Genomic DNA, 20,795 nt, shown 5'->3' with positions numbered 1-20,795 from the left:
CACACCAATTTATAAATTAACCAAAGAGCAGAAACCAACACTAAAATAAGTCACCTTCAGTAGGTTTCTTGAAGGCCTTTCATCAGAGATCATTTATTTCAGTAAGTTTCAGCCCCAAGTTACAGCAGATCCCAGACAATCACCAAAGAACAAGGTCATTAGTGTGTGCATTACTTGCGCTGGTTCTCAGACTGCTCCTTAGTTGTTTCCCTGGCTCCACTGCTCCTTAGAACTATTTAATTCTACTTTGTTGGCCACCTCTTGACCTAGTTCTTGGTAACTTCTGTCTGGATGTGCAGTAAGCATAATGTGAAGGCTTTGATTTTTTTAAATGGGAATTGATGACCTGATGTCCCTGTAATAGCTCTGCTAAATGCATTTCTATTGCCATGGCACTTCCCATACTTTATTAGAGTATTGGTTCATAACTGGACTACACAAAAAAGCCATTTCTTTCTTAGTTTTCTGAGGCAGCCTGCCATGCAGTGACTATCCAGGCATATGCCAATTCATTTAGTATGTCTGACAAGGTTTTAGCCTTAGGCATGGCAGATACAGGCACAGCTATGAGTCACATGCAAACCCTTTTGTTTCCTTGCCAGCCATTATGTATTAAATATTTTCTCTTTCTTAGGGCTATTTATGTCCAAACGAGTTTATTGCAACTCAGGGACCATTACCAGGAACAGTGGGTGATTTCTGGAGAATGGTGTGGGAGACAAGAGCTAAAACGCTTGTGATGCTCACACAATGTTTTGAAAAAGGACGTGTAAGTTACCAGTGAACCGATTAAAAGCATCTGATGTAATTGGAAATTCTGTGTGCAGTTTCTGTCAAGATTATAACATGATAATTGTTAATTAATTAGTAATCATCTCCCTGCAGATAAGATGTCATCAGTACTGGCCAGAAGATAATAAACCAGTGACTGTGTTTGGGGATATAGTGATTACTAAATTGATGGAAGATATTCAAATAGACTGGACCATCAGAGATCTAAAAATTGAAAGGGTAAGCCAGCACTGGAAAGTGATTGAACAAAATTCATCTAACTCCCCAAAGAACATCAGATATGCTATATCCCACCCAACTTCCCCCTCAATATTCTTTTAACCTTTTAGTGTATATGCATTTTACTGCCTGGTTGTCCTGCATTTTACTTTCATTTATGTTTTATTTCCTGAGAATTTCTGTCACAAAGAGCTCAGATATTTGTCCAATAGGCTGTGGAAGGCCTACTAAGATTACTGAACTTCTGGTCTGGTGGGAGGTGAAGTTTCTAATTGGACACCTTGGTGTCTGTCCTAGAAAGGAATAATCCTAATCATTCTGGGATCAGACAAATAAATCCCTTTGAATGTATCCCTCTCAGATTAAAGGGCAAGATTCTCTGGTGCAGCTGTTTTGCTCTGTACCACCAGCCATTGGCCTCCACCCCCAGGAGATTCACCCAATATAAATGAGAATCATCAGTATTACTCCTACTCTTTGTGCTGGGAAGGAGGAGTAGGGGTGCAGCAGAGATCTCCACTTTTGTCATGACACACTAGTTTTCATCCTTTGGAAAAAGCATAACCCAGCATTAAGTCGGAACAGCAGGCGTGCTTAAAAACAGTCTGGGAATAAAGACCCAAAATTAATTCAGCTTTCTTCTGCACTCCCAGAATTGATCTGTGTTGTAAGTAGTGCAGCCAGATCCTAGGACCTGAACTTGGCTGTCCTAATGCAGACAATACCATCCTGTGGCATGTGCATGTGACAAAGGGCACACAGCAGGTAGGGGCTGGTCTCAGCAGTCGCTCCATGGGCATATGTTGTGCACACAGTACAGAGAAACTGAACATTTTTTCAGCTAAAAATAGAACACAGAGAAACAAGACTGGGAAAAGGACTATTTAGAATAAAAGTGAATGCCAGTGAAATGCCAAGTCACTTATGTTAAGGAGGGTGAGGCTGAAAAGAAGATAATCTGAATTGAGTGGGTGATCCATTCACTGTAGCTGAACTACCCTGCTCAAGAAGCTATGCCCTTTGTAAGCATGTCACTAAATGTGCTGTATTGTTGGCTTTGAGGTTGTACAATTGCAATATGAAAGAAGTGATTGATTCAAAAGAACTTAAAAAAAAATAAAAACTGGTTCATTACACAACAGTTGATTGAATTGTGGTACTCCTTGCTGCAGGATATTGTGAATGCTAAAACTTACAGGAATTCAAAAAATTTGCATAAATTAGTAGAAGATAATACTGATGAGTATTATTAAATTTCTATTTACTGTCTCTCACTGAGGCAGTTCAGAAGTCACAAATTATTAAGAATGGAAAGGATATTCTGCAGAACTACAGATTCATTGTTGTCATGTTTTATAATGTTCCCTAATATTTGTTCTTGACCACTGTTGGAAACAGCATATTGATGTAGACAGGCCTTTGACATGATACTGTTTCATTTTCACATCCTTCAAAAGTAGTCTGGGTATCAGATTATAACCTCTTTTTTGAGGATACTTCCGCTCTGATTGAGAGAGCATGAAAGAAAATATATCTGTGTTTACTACTGTATGTGTGTTTGCCTTTACCATATAGGATCAGTCTTAGAGTGGTTGCTTTTTCCTGAACAAATTTCATTCCAGCTCACTAAACATCTAAATGAGCCATAGAAATGTCAACTTGCAATCCACAAATTACAGATATAATCACTGAAGTCAAATGAAGAGTCACTACTGAAGTCGCTAATACTTTCTGAAAGATGAACTTGATGCCATCACCAAAAAACCTGCCAGAAGTTCTGTGAACAACAAATTATCCCTTCATGCCAGTAGTCTTATAATTATTATGCTATTCTAACTTTACTTTTTTTACATGAGGTTAGGGAGAAGGTTGCATGTACCTTACAGAACCTTCTGTAGCATTTCTTCTGTAAAAACTGCATTATTATGTATTTTTCAGCATGGAGACTGCATGATGGTACGGCAGTGTAACTTTACTTCTTGGCCAGAACATGGAGTCCCTGAAACTACTGCACCAATTATCCATTTTGTAAAACTTATCCGTGCAAGTCGAGCACATGATAACACACCAATGGTGGTTCACTGCAGGTAAGCGTATTCACCAAATCATCGTTTGGTAGTTTCGAATTGTAAGTGCATAATAATGCACAGGAAAGTTGCCAGAACAGCCATGAAGACTGAGTGCACAGATTTGGTTCTAGTATGGACAGCAGTGAAGGTTTCTCTAGCAGTCCTTCTTACTCCTTTCTAGAAGGTAAAATGCCAATGCCTGTTCTTCCATTTATGGAAATCCATTGGGGTGATGCCAGGGAAATAATTGCTCCAACAATTACCATAAAGTACTGCTGGATATTTCTCCATTTTCCGCTTTAATCATAAGAGGAATAGCAAATCACATGTGTTCATTTAAATTACTTCTATTATAATTAGAACTCTTCTTAAGAAGTATTAGAAATATATTTAAAATGTACCTGTCACCTATCATAAGGAAGAAACTACTTGAAGCCACAGAGAATGACAAATAGAAATAAGGGGTTTCATAGGCCAGATTTCAAACCTGAATGCCGATAAAGAGCTAAAACCTATATTTAGGCTCTTAAGTAAATGGTCTAGTGGTTAGAGGTGTTCAGATGTCATAGTTTCCAGTGATTTCATTAATATCCTTAAACTTCTGTTTTGAAGAGTAAATGTGTGTGGGGAGGCCTATGTCTTACGGAGACCAATGAGTGTGTTTGCATTTTTTGTGCAGTTCCCACTGAGTGAGTGGGCATGCTCCATAAAAGGGATCTGAACTCATAGGTATGCTGCTGAGTCTTCGCCTCTTTCTCACTTGGTGAGAGTCTGGAAATAAGTGGCAGGAAAAGATGGCTTTGATGTTACAAATTTTTTCCCAAACCATTTTATCATGAATAGCAGTTCTTTTTATTTGTCCTCAGCATCCTATGGGTACCACTCACAAAGGATAGTAAAGCCTTATTTAATATTGTTGTCTCTGATGAACATTTCCCTCTGCTGCAAGGGCCAGAGAGGCTACAACAGGAGAGAACAATATGCTCTTCATGGTTTCAGGACACTTATACTCTGTGGGGTCTCTCTGCAAGGAACCCTACATTCTTTTTGGAAGGGAGATGTGTAAAGGGGCCAGCATGGGCCTGATACTCCACTTGTGCTCAAATTCCTGATGGCTATATTATCATATCCAGAAAACTCATTATTTTTTGCTCACTAGATATCTCAAGCTCAAGAGTTCTGCTATGTATCTCTTCATTATCCACAGTGATACACCCTGAATTTATTACACCAATTGCTGAGAAGTCTGATGATCATTTGGAAACGATCCTATTCATTATAAAACCTTGAAATAAAACACTACCTGTCAGTGTGTCTTGAATACTCATCCTCATTTTAAAAGTATTTTCTTTTAAATTTTTTGCTAGATGCCATGTTGTGGAATCTCAAATACCAAAAGTATCACAGAATCCCTGTGTGATTTCACAAAATCTTGTGATTTTTTTTCCTCTCAATTAATGAACTTCAGAAAACTCACAGAAAAGCTATAGGATCTTTTATCCCACTCAAACAGGTTTGGGTCTTATGAACATACAAATGAGTAATATCTCATTTATCTGATGAAAATGAGAAATTGAAAATTATGAAAATGTGAAATCAAAATTAGAAACTGGCTCAAATCCAGATTTCACTTGATCCAATTCAGAAAGGAATTCACAAGATGTAAATACTGAAAAAAAGATTCAGGTTTTGCTTCAAAAGTTTTTCTTTTCACAATAAACAATTTATCCAGAATATTCTAAGAAAATGATGAAAGCATTAACAAAAAAGCTTGATTTTATCTTTTTTATCATGTTTGCAGTGCTGGTGTTGGAAGAACAGGTGTTTATATTGCACTTGACCATTTAACTCAACATGTAAATGACCATGATTTTGTGGATATCTATGGACTTGTAGCTGAGCTAAGAAGTGAAAGAATGTGTATGGTACAAAATCTGGTAAGATTTATCTATCCTGTTCTCCTATTGTTAAAAAATTAGTCATTTCTTTGTGTGATCTACAAAACAAGACTAGAAAGCTCATAATAATCAGCTGTATAATACATTTTCTACCAAATCCTGCTTTTATTCATTCCAAGCATTGTGGAAATATATTGTCTGTATCCACCTAAGTACACTTAGCCAGCAGTTTTGACAAGTTCTGAAAAGAGTGCTATTTATTTTTAAACCTAAATAATGATTTTTGTCTCTAAGAAACTTTATTTCAAGTTTTGGGTGCTGAACAATTGTTAGATTAAAAATGGATTCACTCATTCACTATTTAATTTGACTTTATTTATTACTTTACTGTATTTTTTTTTCTGTGTATGTATATGTGGCACAGTCCACCAAACTTTAAAATATTCATTTGCCTTTGGACTCATCATTGATTCCTTGATTCTTTTTCAATTACTTGAAATGAAATAGTACATATGGATGAATTTGATCACAGATTCCAAACTGTTCAAAAGCAATGGTGGGTTTTGGGTCTAAAAAAGTACATTTCTGACAGACTTATTTTGTATGGAGATAAGTCAGTGATGATCAGCTGGCAAAGAAGACTTCCTTTTGCTATATCTGGAATTCTGAGTATATGTAAAGGAATAATAGAAGAATTTAAAGCTGATCCTAAATGCCCAGTGGGTCACACCCCAGGAGCAGGATGACCCGAGGTGTGACTAGAGTACTTGCTCTATGGCTCTTTGGCTGTCAGTCTGCGCTCTGAGGAGACAAGGACGAGAGGGAGGTCTTTGGCATGGGATAATAGAGGATTTATTGCTCTGGGGAATCTCGGGGGCAAAGGACAGAAAATGCGAGCGTGCAACAGCTGAAATAGGGAGGTGGTTCAAAGGGAGGGTACAAAGCATCAACTAATCAGAGATATCCTGGGGAGGGTAAAAGGCAGGGTTCACAAAATCATCGTCCAATGAGGGAGGTAGGGGGGGAAAGCTGGTCACATGGACTAATCAAGCGTCAAAGTTTAGGGGATTTCCAAAGTGGAATTCCAAGCATGTGGTTGACTTAAGGCAGGATTGACAGGGGACTCAGGGCAGATTGACAACATGGGGTGGGAGGGTATAATTTGGACCAAACCATCAACCTGGGCAATAACAGAACATACCATTAACAAGAAACACACTGAATATGCAGAAAGTGTGTCAGAATACACAAAGCAGTTAACCCTTCAGAAGATTTTATGGGACCCTCTGGTGATATTCTGACATGATGTGTCTTGTAAGCTGCAGTCTAGATTTTTCCTTTTGAAGTCTTGATGCAGCTAAACAATTGCCAGTACTTTCTTGTGACAATGAATTCTGTGAATACTTCTTGGTTCTTGTTTTACATTTTTGTCTAGAAGTAGAATAGAAATAAATCAAACGCTGGAAGGCAATTTAATGGGAGCACTCCCAAAATAAAATCTTAAAACAGTCAAACATTCGATAACATCATCACATGTTTTAAAATATGCATTATTTTTTATGTATCTCTTCACTTGAATGTTTTGGCAGGGGCTAGGAAAAGGTGTGCCAAAACGCAATACAAGATGATGGTGTCAGAGTTCAGATTTCCTAACAAATCAAGTATCCATCTGTATGCTAGATGCAAAATTCTGAGATAGCCTGTTCTCTGTCCAGGTCATTTCTACTCATATTTGCAAGACTACAAAAGTCAGATCAGCAACAAAACTTGCCCAAAGGGAATCAGTCTTGTAAAGTTTTATGGTGGATTCAAAAGTCAAGCTATTTTGGGAGTTCTGTTATAAAACACTGTCGAGTTACCTATTAATCAGATTTTATGTGAGCAGCACAGAAGATATAAAAGAGAGGAGCAATTCCTTCCCAGAACTCAGTATAGAAATCCCTCAGTCAGACTGTCTGTAAGATCTATGAGTAAAATAAATAAAATCTGATTGCTCTCAGACCTGTATTTTGCTTGTTTATAGCTTCAAAATAATGTTCCTTTTGCTAACAGAGTCATGATCTGTTATTATAACCAATTAATGAGAATAGTTAAGATTGTCATTCTGACTGGGAAAATATTAAGTTACATATAAATTACCCAGATAGCCTCCTTCACTCTCCCCTGGCAAACCCAGAAAGATTTTCATTTGCTACATCATCAGAAGTAGCTGTATGAGTGCAAGAGATCACAGAGCTTTCAGAGTCTACATTCTGAACTAGAATAACCAATCTAAACTCTACTGAAATTTAAGACCTTCATTCTAGAAATCCATCTTTATTCAGCAGACATGTCAAAGTTTATCTTCTTGTCAAGTACAAGGGCTAGTTTGAAGTAATGTCATGCTATTATTTCAGTAATAAAGTTATTGAAAAGTGTAATGGTGCTGCATGCTTCAGGGGAAAATCTGTGAAAAGCTGTTTTAATTGCCCACAGTTCTGGAGCTGTGACAATAAAACTTATCCATGTAAGCAAATTTCTCTCATACATCTGAGACTCTTGAATTGCAAATTGATGGAAGTTCTGAAACAAAATAGCAATTATTGGGCCAAAAAAGTGCATAAATATTTTTACCTGTGCAAAAGTCAAATCTAAGAGTATGATTTTGGTGCCAAGTGGTTCCAAATCCATCTCAGCAAGGTTCTGGGCAACATGTTCTAGCTGACCCAGCTTGAACAGTGGGTAGTTGCAGCAGGTGGTCTCAAGGGGTCTCTTTCAATCTGAATGTACCTGGCTTATTTTCTGCATCTACATATACAATACTTCAATGTGAATATATGCTTAATTCATTTATTGTATTTCTGTCTATTTTCATTTCTTTATTTCATTCTCACATTACCTTATTTTGTTTTCCTCTTTTCAGACTTTATGCCCTTGAAAGTGTCAAATTAATTTCAGTTGCCCACTCTTCGTGCTATCATGTGTTAAAAGTGAGGCTACAGCTTGAGGAGTATGACTCAAAATACTAGGTTAATTTGCTGCTAGCACTGGTGCAAGCTCCTGGAACATATAGGTTTAGATTTACTTGAACTTCTGCATTTGAGTGCACCCTGCTGGTTTTCTCTGTGGTAGAAAGAGGAAAATTTTCTTTTCTAGATATTACATTCATATGATTCAGTTTCTTCAGTCTGCATCTCGTGGCAAAATGTCTTTTCATAGAACAAACCTTCACAGAAAATTGTGAAGTAACCTATTAGTTTCAGTAATGATTAGTCTAATTTCATATATCTTACTGTTCATAAGGATTAAAATGTTTTGACAAATTTAAAGCATTATGTTTCATAATAATTGAAATCAGATCAGGCATATATGATATAATCACAAAAGTACTGAGACTGCTGAGTTAAACTGCAGTTACTTTGAGATTTTCTAGGTGTGTATAGAAAAAGTAAAAAGGTTTTTTGGTATTACAAGTACATTTTTCTTCTAATAAAGCATCTTTGAATTCACATTTACAGGCACAATATATATTTTTACATCAATGTGTATTGGATCTCTTGACAACCAAGGGAAGTAGTCAGCCCTTGTGTTTTGTAAATTATTCAGCACTGCAAAAGATGGACTCTCTGGATGCCATGGAAGGTAAGGAGATACAGACTGTGTCAAAATTACTTTTTCACAGCAGGTGCAATGACTTGTCCAGATAAGAAGCAGAAAAAAAGTCTTTGGACATGCATTTTTTGCTTCAAAATATAAATACCTAGCCTTTTGCTGCTCTATATTCCCCCTCACAGTAATGGTTATTGCTCAAGCTTTCCCCACATTTTTCCATGCAAGATCTTTTAAATTAAGTGAAAAACAGCTATCTGCCATTTGTTACTATTTGTTTACAAGGTAGGTTAATTTAATGCATCTGTTTCTTCTGCAGGTGATGTGGAGCTTGAATGGGAAGAAACAACCATGTAAATACTAGGAGGAAATACTACAGCAAAGCAGATTTTGAAACTCAAAGTCATATTTTTCTAAGCACAGGGGCCAAAGTGAATTCCCCTATTTTGTCGATTAAAAGAAACACAGATGATTGAGAATCTTTTTTTCTATCAATGTGCCTTCATAAATAAGTGGAAATATCCTATTCAGAACATGGAGCAATAATGATTTGGAGTACTTTTGCACAGACTGCACTTCTGGTGTTATATAAATAGTGCATTCAGAATGTATTTAAAGTGTATTTGAACACATTCCTTTTTTCCAAACTATCTTTGTAAAAGAAAAATGAGCCAAATAGGATGTAAAAAATTCATATTTCCATTGAACCTATTTTGGTGTGAATTTGCTGTGTTCTGTGTGTTTTGGTTTTAAGTAAAAGCTAAGGTTTCTTTACTCATTCTTGATAGATTGGCTTCAATGTTGTCAATTCTTGCAGATTAATTGCAAGACCATCATAATGATCTTTACCAAAGTGTATGTTCTTGTGTTTTGAATATTTTTTTAACAAGTGGTAGTACATCAGCTTATGATCCTGAACAGCTGAAGAGTCACCTTCTGACATGGGGAGGATTATTCAGCTTTTACACAGCACACAGTAGCTCTTCAGGGACACTTGGGGCTTTTTAAACTATTTTATAATCAGCAGGTTGGGTTTTTTTTTAAATACATAATGATGATTGCACATGTTCAGAGCAGAAAAAAAAAGTGTTTTACATTCCTGCTACTTTTTCAAGCAGATAAAACAAAGTAAACCTATAAATCTATTACCTGTTACAATGAATGGTAGATTGACTTATGTAATAGAATGTTTAGAATTCATTCACTTTTCTTGTATATAACACTATTCAGCATTTTGAAAAGTTGCTCAAAATTTAATATCAATGTATTTTATAACACAGTTGTCAAGTGAAAATTTTTTGCACCTTCCTCGGGTTTGGCAGATCACTTCAGACACTGCAAATTATGGGAGCTAAAGTCCAGAGATAATAATCTAGAGATTTATAAAAAGAAAACATCTTCCACTCCTGATGGTGATGATGGTGATGATTATTGGAAATAGATCTAAAACAGGAATGAGAGAAGTAGGAAGCTTCTGAGAGAAAAGCAAAAATTAGTAGAGTAGGAAGACTAGAGAAATAATGAAACTGTGTGTCCTGGTTTTAAATGGAAGTGACAATATTCAATTTATATTATTGCGTGGAAGGGTTGATTGCTAAATTTTTTTCAGGTAAAAAAATATAAGAGACTTTGGAACTGCCATCTTATATTGTGTTGAGACAGAAGAAATCAAAGCTGTCAGTTTAAGGCATCAAGCTCATGGAATTCAGACAAAACTCTTTTGAACTTTGAAATATGTATGTTCTTGTGTGTGCACACTCTGAACAGAACAGCCAATGAACAAAAATTTCCATTTCTTCACTGTAGCTTTCAGACAGAAAATGCTATGCAGAAGGAAATGTGGTACTTTTCCAGAACTAAATGACAGTGTTTTTAGATACTGGCAAGGATGGTACAGTGAAGACCATTTGTCACTTCATAGAATGTGCCATATATCTAAAATGAAAGTCAAAAGACAGCATTTAAAGAGGTAGAAGTGGTCTACAGAGATATTTGGGCAATCTGTCTTCTAGGAAGATCAACGGTATTGTAAACATCACCTGTCAGGCTAAAAAGAAAACAATGCCTTTTAAAGCTTGATAGGGGGAGAGAGAGGTGATGTCCACAGCTGTTCAAGTCTCTGGCAAAGCGTTCGGTACAGCTCTAGTTTCATTTGGTTCCTATGAAACATGTGTTCTTCATTTATTATACATGTACTTTAAAGTATTCTGACAAATTGCTTATAGGGACTTACAGATGTTTTTTGTGATTTGTGGTTGCACTTGGTAGCAGTACAGGGAGCACTGTGATAAATTGACATTATAGAGTCATAGTCTTGTATAGTCTTATATCAACAATGGTGGAATATCTGGAGGAAAAAGATAAGCCTTATGCAACTTAGAGATGAACTCCAGAAGTTCTAAACATGCTTAAATATTCTCTGGCTTTTATAAAATACTTAATGGTGAAGATTCCGTGCACTCCTTTAGAGGACCTGCCTATGGTTCCACTGCATTCAGTAACCTGCTTGCCTGACAACTTAGTAAGAGACTAGAAAATGTGACTCCCTTTTCTCTATGAAAGATGATTCAAGTACAATTACTGTACAATTTGAAATAAGCAATCTGATATATGCCACCTTGACACATTTTGTATTATCTATAGGGTAAAAGCCTATATTCAGCATAAACTGGCCACAACTCATAAGGTACCTGGTCAGGGAAAGAAGTATCTCCAAGCAATTCTCCCTAAGTACAGGTTTTTAATACAAACACAGCAGTAGTTTGAACCCTCCTGTGTGTGTGTGCCAATACTTTACAGGGATAGGAGAACATCCATATATCAAGAAACTCCTCCAGACCTCAGTTCAGTTACAAAGGAAGAATTTCCACAGTCTCTTGTCTTCCATCCCTCCTTCCCTTATGAAATGACACCTATGGCAGTGCTACTGACAGCACTGCAGAGCTGAAGTCAAGCAGAATTTGTCCAGTTGCTATTTTAAGAATATATTTAGATATATGAAGAAGTTCATCCATTCATTTTTAATGTCACCACTCGATTTTCTACAAATTCTTGGCACTACTAATATAGCAAGAGTGTACTCTGCTAAAATTAGAAATGGAATGAATAAAAATTGGAGAAAAAACCAGAAATTCTAGAGGATTATTGAAATTAAGTCACACTGCATTAAATTATCTGGGAAATTTCTAGAGACTGATATATCTCCATACAGAGAAAAAGCAGTATTTGTATTTATATATATATAAATACATATTTTTATATATATTTATAGTTAGTTCTGCTGAACATCCTTACAAGAGACTACTGTCGGTGTCCTTAAAATACTGACTTGTTTTGTTAGCAAAGGTAACAGAAAGACAGGAAAACATTAAATTTGTGTTGAATTTAAAACACTTCTTACACTGTTAAAAGAGTTGATAAAAATAATTGCGAGTTCAATTGTGATTTTACTGCATATGTGGAACTTCTCAGTAATTTAATTTAACATTTTGTGAAATATTAAAAATGTGAATTAACCTGTGTAATACCATCTATATATTGCTGCAGTACAGAGTATGACCATAAGCATTTACTAAGAAGTAGCAGCAAAGAACAATGAGTCAATCATATTTCATACTAAGGTAGCACAACAGCGAGCTTTCTGAGTTGCATACAAAAATTGAAAAGCAACCTAGATGTGGATATGAATTTGGTGAGATTCAGGTTACAAAGCCCTGTGAAGTCTGTGAACAGAGGATATTTTTTCTGAAAATGTTTTGACAGCAGGTTAAAATAAAATTTGAGAAGTATACCTGTATCAGAAGGTTACATATGTGTTAAGCATAACAAAAGATCATTGTCTGTGCATGGAAATATACAGTAAAAATAGATCCAAAATATTTTTGCTTTTAAGACATATAAAAAGTATTTAATTAGCCCCTGGTTTAGAGGATATACACATGGTAATAATGAATTCAGGGTTGTTTTATGACTAAATTATGTGTCCATTCAGTGCTGCAAAATCTGCAATGCATTGCATACAGTAGATTGTAGCTGGAAACCATTGAAACAACACGGAACATGTCTTTGTTGGTTTTGATTTTGAGGAGATGAGTCAGAGAAAATGTGCTGAAAGGTGATGCTCTGTTTCAACCATTTCTCTGTGACTGTTGTGTCACCACTCTGTGTATGGTGTCGAAAAAAACAGGTCTTCCCAACACTGTTCTCCATGTTTTCTTCTCTTTTCTAATGTTGTGAGTTTTGTCTGTATGTGACTATATTAGAATTGCAAACAGTAATATGGATCATCTGAATTCCAATGCTGCAGACATGATCTGCAGGTAGTGGTCTTACAGTTGTGTAGTGGTCTCACTGCGAACTTTCTCTCTGTCTCTTTCCTGTGAGTTGATTTCCAGATGACATCATAGAATATCAGCCCCATTTTTGCTCTGACTCCTGTTCAATACATTTCTGCCCTGTCCTCTCTGTGGCTATGATTAACAGGCAAGTGCAAAGCTAATTCTGTGGTTCCAGAGCTGAGCTGTGTTACCAGTGGCACGTCTGTGCAGCATCAGCTCTGAATACAATTGTCAGGGTAAGCTGACTTCTCATCCAGAAGTTCCCCTTACTGCTATAGTAAGTTCTGGTAAAATTTTAATACTGGTCATTGTTCAGTGTGAGTTGAAGAAAGCAGGATGGATTCAGTGTTTGATACTTTGTGTGGAGATTCTATTTTCCCAATAACTTTTCCCAAACAATGTTGAACTAATTATTTATTTTAATTGTTTCTTCTCACAGCTCCCTTATCGTGTAGGCCCTTTCTCAGATTCTATGTATACAAAACTGAAAATCAGTGGCTGTTCACCACTGGGTAACATTGTATGACAATTTCATAGACCCCACATCATCAGGCAGCTTGCAATGAAGCTGCAAGTCTGTATTTCAGTTGAAAGACAACATTTAGAAGGTTTCAGATATATTTGGATCATCTTACTCTGCTTGTTGATTGGTGTTACCAGGGTGATCTTTTTGTAGGATGACAGCTGCACCCAGCTATCCACTGTAATCATGAATAAACCGTTCCAGTACTCTTTACAGTCAATACTGTGGGAGCTGGGGGAAGTTTTACAAGGATGTTCCCAAAATATTTTGAAGGAGATGGAGTTCTGAATGATATAAAAAGAATACTTCAGTACCGGAAACCTAATATGCAGCTAAAGCTGTACCATTCACAGTTGCATTCCTTGAGGCCTGCTGAGCAGGGGGTGTGTCCTGGAGCACAGAGAGCATATTTAGGACAATATAACAACCTTTGAGCTGAGTAATGCATGGTGCAGGGAGATCTTGCCATCCATGCAGGAGTGAACTTAAATAAGCTTTACCATAAAATGCCCCTGGTTTACTTGGAAAACACAATTGCTGGTAAAACCTATTATGACAGCTGATAACATCCTTTGTGATTCAATTTAGTGCCAGGAACCAAAGGACTCTATTTAGTCAATCTTTCAGTAATCTTAAATATAGGAAAATACTTTGACACCACAAGTGTAGAACATAGAAAAATGGCATATAGACAAGGAAGATCTTCTTCCATTCAAGAAGGCACAAACATAAAACTAATTAAACCTGTATGTCCCTCTCTTCCATCAGTCTGCTATCTGCATGTGCTCACCAGTTGGGAATAATATTCATTCATTCATTCATTCATTCATTCATTCATTCATTCATTCATTCATTCATTCATTCAGAAAATAACATTAATTCACTTTTAATTTGATTCCTGTATTGGTAATCCTTTTCTAAGAATCCAGCATAAAGCAGTTATAGAACTGTGCCTTTTCATGTATCAGCCTTCTGTTTGGATTCACAATAGCTCCATCTAACTATTTTTCTTACAGAATTCTACTAATTCTCCATCAGTATTGCAGAGACAATACACAGAGTGTGAATCTGGGCTTTCACATTTTGCACAGAATTATTTACAGAGCTGCATTAACACAGTACTGCACTCCAGGCCTGGGCAAGGAACCGACCTGAGGAGAGTGGCTGCCTAGCATGTAATCCTACTCCCTTTGAGAACAAGTTACCTGACAATGCACTGTCCCATTCAGGGAGTCCAGAAAATGTTCTCAAAGCTGTCTGACATTTATATGTAGGAGTTTAATCTGAACCTTGCTCTGCTAAGGATAAACAAGAAAATTCTGGTCATTGTCATCGTTGGCTGCTTAGGACAAGAACAAGAAGCAAACCTCTTGTTTAACTGGTATTAAGAGTGGTTTTAACTTATAAAGACTTACTGTCTTCTTCATGGCTTGAACTTAAAGTGCACTTAAATTTTGACACATTTCTGTCCTTTATATATATATTTTTTTTTCCTTCAAAGCAGGGATTTGGAGATAGGACTTTTAAATAGTTACAATTGTCTTAGGAAATAGTGGACTGTCCTGATAAAACAGCCACCAGGAGGATTTTTTGATAAAAAAATATTCTATAATAATGGCCAGAGTACTGTAATTCTTAAAACAATACTCCTACACCCTGTGATCTGGCCATTATTGTAAGAAAACATATCTACTAAATATCCTGTACACCCAGAGTGTGACTGAATGCTCATGAAGGCAGATTCATGAATCTCTTCTTGATTTTTCCATTCTTTTTGCCCTTCCAGTTCCTATTATCTTATCCTGGCACTCCTAAACAGGTTTTGGGGACGTATCAGGTTGCTTGTTAATGACGATTAATGCATCAGCTATATTAATTCTGTCAAAATTTAATGAGACAAACATTCCCCTCCTGCATACTGGTGTGCTCTCTCTGAAACCAGAAGGGATCCCTGGCATCACTACCAGTGCCAGCTGGCAGTCAGAGGAAGGTGGTCCTCTGCTAATGTGGGAGAAAATCTATTCTTAGTTCTAAGTTTTCATGGACTTTGCATGTCTGAACTGATCACTTAATTTCTGTATAAAAATACCTGTCAAACCTTTTCTCCTAACATTTATGTGTCCTATGTATTTGTATGTGAAAGCTCTGGGGGAAACCAGTTTCTCCCAAAATGTCTTTGTGCATCTTCTCTCACAACTAAAAATAGCACCAGAGTAATAAATTCCTTCTCCATCCCAAGCCAAACAAATGGTCAGAAAGTTGTCAAGAGTCACCATGGATGGCATCACTGCAACGTGGTGCTCGTGCTTCACTTAGCTTTCATCATCCCTTCAGTTCTCTTGTCTTCACAAGGAAGAATCTGTGGTAGGAAGTGGCTCCCAAGATGAAGGACATTAGCTAAGAGAGATTTTACATAGAACTTAATATTTCTGGAAAGATTCCTAATCAGCACTTCAGGAGTACAGCAGGTAGTTGTAAACCAAGGCATTTTATTTCTTTTTCAGTGTTTGGGAAAAGTCTCCCAGCTCTGTGTCATGGATTCTAGAAAAATTACAAAAATTACAAGAATTAACTGAAGATCCCTTTTTTTTTTTTTTGGAAGATCACTTTTTCTAGCTTGTGATCATTGCTACAATATATCACATCCACACATCCTTTATTATGTATGCATGTACAAGAAGCTACTCAAGTTCTTGAAACTAAAAGCACATCTAAGTCATATCAGGTGTGACTAGCTTGTTTTGTGACTATTAAGTCTTGAATCTACAGAAGTAATTTATTCTGATTTTAAAAATAAATTTTGGGCTGTTATATTATCTGGTTCTCCAAAACCAGGAAGAATGTTCAGTGTCTTTAAGAAGGCTTTGTGAAACAAAATTTCTCCAACAGCTGAAAGAAGGAGAAAGCTTCCATTGAGATAAAACTAACAAAAAGTGTCAAAATGGACAGCTGTGTCAATTCCAGAAGGATTTAAAACTTAGACATGAGCTTGAAAAAAACATGTTAATTGAGCCAATATCCTTATGAAAAGAACCTTGTACTTAGCAAAAGTACATTGAATTATGTGCTTGAAATATGTGTATTAAAATGCTTAGGAGAAAAGAATACTGTATTAATTAAATACAGAAATACAATATCCCATTTATATCCATCATCATATGATGTGTTTTGCTTTTTCCTGAGAGAGAAATTCCAAATGAGAATCAGAGTTCAGTATTTTGATGAACTTGGCTAAAAAGTTCATCTTTCAAATATATAAATCTGTGAGCAAGACTGTATGGTGTCATTTCTAAGAGAATAAAAATAAAATTAAATTATGTTTTCTATTACAAATTCTATTTTAAAACAAGTCTTTGTAATCTATATAGGGTATTTTCAATCACATTTAGGAAATCAGTACATTATATACAACGTAGAAGAGCTCTGTACAGTTCTTTCTGGAGAAGGACTGCAAGAATAATTTTAGGCTCTGTATTTCAGCAGAGGCTAGCCTTGTGCTGCACACAGGTCTCTCACAATTCAAATAAAGTTCCATGCCAAAGATGTAGCACATGACTGGCAGTCAGGGTCTGCTGGCATTGCTGGGTAATCCAAACCCTGCCTTTGGGAGGAAGTGAGTCAGGGGAAGCTGTTGAAGCCAACAGCATCAGAATAGCCCAGGCACTCAGCCCAGTCATGTTCCACAATGAAGCAGTGAGCTCACAGGACAACCAAAGCAATCTCCTGCATTCCAGCCTTTCCAAATGAGAGCTCCTCTCCTGCTTCTCTGTGTACCAGAAACACTGGGGGCTCTTGGGCACAGGAAGTTTTCAGTATACAGACCAGGTAGATTACAATCTGCTTCATACTCCATGAACTTTTAATTTATTTATTTATTTTTGTCTGAAGGTCAAAAAGAAAGGTATTAAGAAAGGACCAATGACATAAAATAGGAGTTGGGCTGTGTTAAAGAATTTCAAGGACATTTAAATGTTCCAGTGCTTAACTTTTGGGCAGAATCCTTAGCTGACAGGTAAGTGCTCAAACTGAAAGCATATAGAAAACTAACAACTTAAAAAAGGCATTCTCAGAAACTATGAATGAGACTTAGGAAAAAAAAATGAGGACCGATGATGCAGATAAAAATTGTTGTCTAATTCAACAGGAATTGCTAATTCTGATTTCCCCTTCTAAAAAAATCCAGAAGTAAACCACTTGGATTTTATTTTAAGCACTTAAATAATACACTGATTTACTTTCATCCCCTTCTTGATTAAGAACAGGGAACAGTTTATCCTTGTTTATCACATCTCAGGGAATCATCACACCAGGGGATTACACATGCATTATCTGTCTTGTGCCAGGAGTGCCATTTTCAGGAATATTCAGATATTCCTTCAGAAAGGGAAGTACCCTGGTGGGGGGGGGTCAGGCTCTTACATGAAATGTGGAAGACAGCTGTTCAAAACCTGAAGTACAGTAATAAAAAAAAACAAATACAGAAGCCTGGCTGGATCTTCTCCCTCCCTGCAAGAGCATTGATGCCTTGACTGCTTTTCTTCTTCTACTTTTAATGCTTCTCAGTTATCTGCCAAAAAAAAGTAGAATTCTTCATAATAAGGAACAGTCATATCTCATGGCAAAATAGGGCAAAAAATGGAATTTCATTGTCCCATAGTCTCCATATTTTCCTTGAGGGCAACATCACTTCCAGCAGAAGCTGATTTGCTGCTTCTCTGCAGTCAAGCTATCCAAGTTTTTCTTTCTATCAGGACACTGGCATAAATCTGCTTTGTTATACCTAATTGCATCTATTTGTTTCCATCCACATAAACACCAGCATCAGTTTACTCCATTCCTCTTTGCAGCAATGTTTACTGTTTGCTTGATCACTGTTTCCCTTGACTTTTCTGTCAAGGAAATCACCATATTTGTTCAACATTTACACAGTTTCCAAGTGTCTCATCATTCTTGTTAGCATTTTGTCTTCCCATTCTGAGCTTCCTATAGTTGTACCAGCTGCATCAGTTTTGAGATGCAGTGCAGTCCCTGAAAATGGATGTGGAATTGTGGCTAAGTGTTCCCAGCCTGGAACAGGAAGGAAGGACCACCTCATGTTCCTCTGACCTGTTTGTATGTCCTAGTGGGATGTGTAGGGTTCTTTTCTGAGCAGCATGACATACGTTTATCTTATAACTCACTGTAACTATCAGTTTCCTTCTTCTGTAGAGTTACCACCTAGTACTCAGTTTGTATTTCTGCAGTGATATGCCTCCCTGAAGTCCTCATTTGTGCCCTTGTCCTCATCAAATTGAGGTCATGAACAATTTGAAATCTGCACAAGTCCTCCAAGAGGTGATAATTCAAGATGTCTCTGTGACATCTGAAAACTTGATGAGCATATTTTGAATTCAAGCAGATGAGTTTTTAACTAAAACCAAAGTTCCTAGAGCAGAACTCTGGGAAGTCCCTCATTTAAAAGTTCTGCTTTGATGAGTTTGCAAAGAGTTGAATATGCATATGACTTTAATTTTATAGTCTTCATTTTCATAGTGTTCATATGAGGATGGCATGTGAAAATGTAGAAAAAAACTTCACTTAAACCAAATAAGTGTTTTCTGCTTATTCTCCTTATATTCTGCTATATTTCTGCTTATTCCATAACACCTATCATGGCAGGGCAAAAAAAAATTGATTTTGTCTTAGTCTTGAGGATTTTTTAATGCAAACACGACTCCATGTTGGCATTATTCACCCCTTTGTATTCTTATAGGTGTACACAAATATTGTATAATTTTCCAGTATTTTCAAGGAAACTTAGGCTGAACTCCTCATCTAAAAGTCCCATTCTTTCTGTTTCTGCTTTACACTTGCCCATCTATAGTCCTCTGCAAACTCAGTCATCCACCAGTTGTTCTCAAACACATCAGAAAATGCCAAAGATGATTTCAGGCAATTCTCTAATTACACTGAGGACAAACCAGTTTAACATGTAAATGAATCTAATAATTTAACTCTTGTTTTTTCTGTCCTGTCCTGACTCCTTCTACTTTTGTTATTAGCGCTAATAATTTTGTTAACCAGCTAATTGCACTTTATTTTTTACTTGCATTTTGGATTGACAGAGACGTTAAGCACAGCATCATCTGTTAATGGCTTTCTCTCTGTTTAGGTCCACTTTGTTCTCTCAAAACCTTAATAGAAGTTTCTTCTTAATTTTTATGAGTTTTGATATCAATTTCTTGATTTGTCCCTTGCCTTTGTGACTCTGTCCTAAAATGTCTATGCTATCCTTTCTTTCCCAACCTTTTTTTCCTCTGTTGTTTACAACTGCTCTTCCTCAGCTTTAGAATGGAGTACTAGAGTAATTTAGGCTGGAAAGGACCTGTGGAGGTCATCTAACCCAGGTCCAGCTTCAAAGTTTGATCAGGTTACTCAGGGCCTTGGTATGTCAAGATGGCCATTTATCTTGTGGCTTCACTAAGAGGCAGTTACAGTCTCATCAGGAATGACAAGTAAGTCCTGAACTGCCACATAAAATGCCCTTGGCTAACTTGTGTTTGAGGTTCAATCTAGAAAGTATGTTCTGACTCCATCTGCTCTAGGTCCTGTCAATATGTCAGCACATGGAAAATAATACCCCCAGCTGCTCTGCCAAGACAACAGCGAGTGATTTCTGCATACATCCAGAAGATCATGTTTAGATACCTCTGGAAATTTACTGATAAAAAATGCAGCACGTATATACCTTTCCAGATATCTCTAAGGTCTTGCAGCAGCAAGGCCTGAAAGTACACATGAATTTAGGCACTCAAATTGGGGCACAGGCACATAAATCCCATGTGGAATCAGGCCCTTGATGGCATTAGTGCTAATTGGCATGTGCTAACCTATGCACTCCCTGATGTCTCTTGGCAGCTCTGAGACCCTACTCATGGTTAGTCCAAGAAGGATTATCTATCTAGATTTCCCTTCACTGGCTTGTCCTTTGGGACTTGATCCTGCAAGCCCTATCAGATGTAAATGATTGCAAAAAATACTTTGGGAGGTGAGACACTTTTGGGATGTTCAGAGGGGGATTAGATAAATTGATGGGCAACATGTCTGTAAACAGATCCTAACAGAAGTAGGCAGGGATGTGGACTGTTAGGCAGAAAGTTGGAAGAGTCACACTTATCCATTAATTACTTCTGTAAGCTCACTGTGCCCAAGAGCAAGTATGTGGATGATGGATGTAGACTATGTGTGACTGGTGTGATGTCTGTGTCATATTTGCTAAAGGAAGCCGTTTGGTTCAGGCCGATAGCTGCTATCATGTATTAATTCTTATGGCAAAAAGGATTGTAGGGATGGCTGAGATTAATCCCATCTTTTCTTCCTAGCACTGCAT

At 37.0% G+C, this 20,795-nt stretch overlaps 1 protein-coding gene across 1 annotated transcript in view; it reads left to right on the top strand.

Annotated features, from left to right (window-relative positions):
* Positions 1-9,277, top strand: part of LOC131573888 (phosphatidylinositol phosphatase PTPRQ-like) — a 121,870-nt gene extending 112,593 nt beyond the window's left edge. The window contains exons 58-63 of the mRNA XM_058828235.1: positions 635-769; positions 886-1,011; positions 2,950-3,098; positions 4,882-5,017; positions 8,476-8,599; positions 8,886-9,277. Coding sequence (XP_058684218.1) covers positions 635-769; positions 886-1,011; positions 2,950-3,098; positions 4,882-5,017; positions 8,476-8,599; positions 8,886-8,923 — 708 coding nt within the window. The 3' untranslated portion in view covers positions 8,924-9,277. The remainder of the gene's footprint in view (positions 1-634; positions 770-885; positions 1,012-2,949; positions 3,099-4,881; positions 5,018-8,475; positions 8,600-8,885) is intronic.
* Positions 9,278-20,795: the final 11,518 nt, after the last annotated feature.

This window comes from Poecile atricapillus, chromosome Z (genome assembly GCF_030490865.1).
Source record: "Poecile atricapillus isolate bPoeAtr1 chromosome Z, bPoeAtr1.hap1, whole genome shotgun sequence".
Classification (NCBI taxonomy): domain Eukaryota; kingdom Metazoa; phylum Chordata; class Aves; order Passeriformes; family Paridae; genus Poecile; species Poecile atricapillus.
This window is presented reverse-complemented; position numbering and strand designations above follow the sequence as displayed.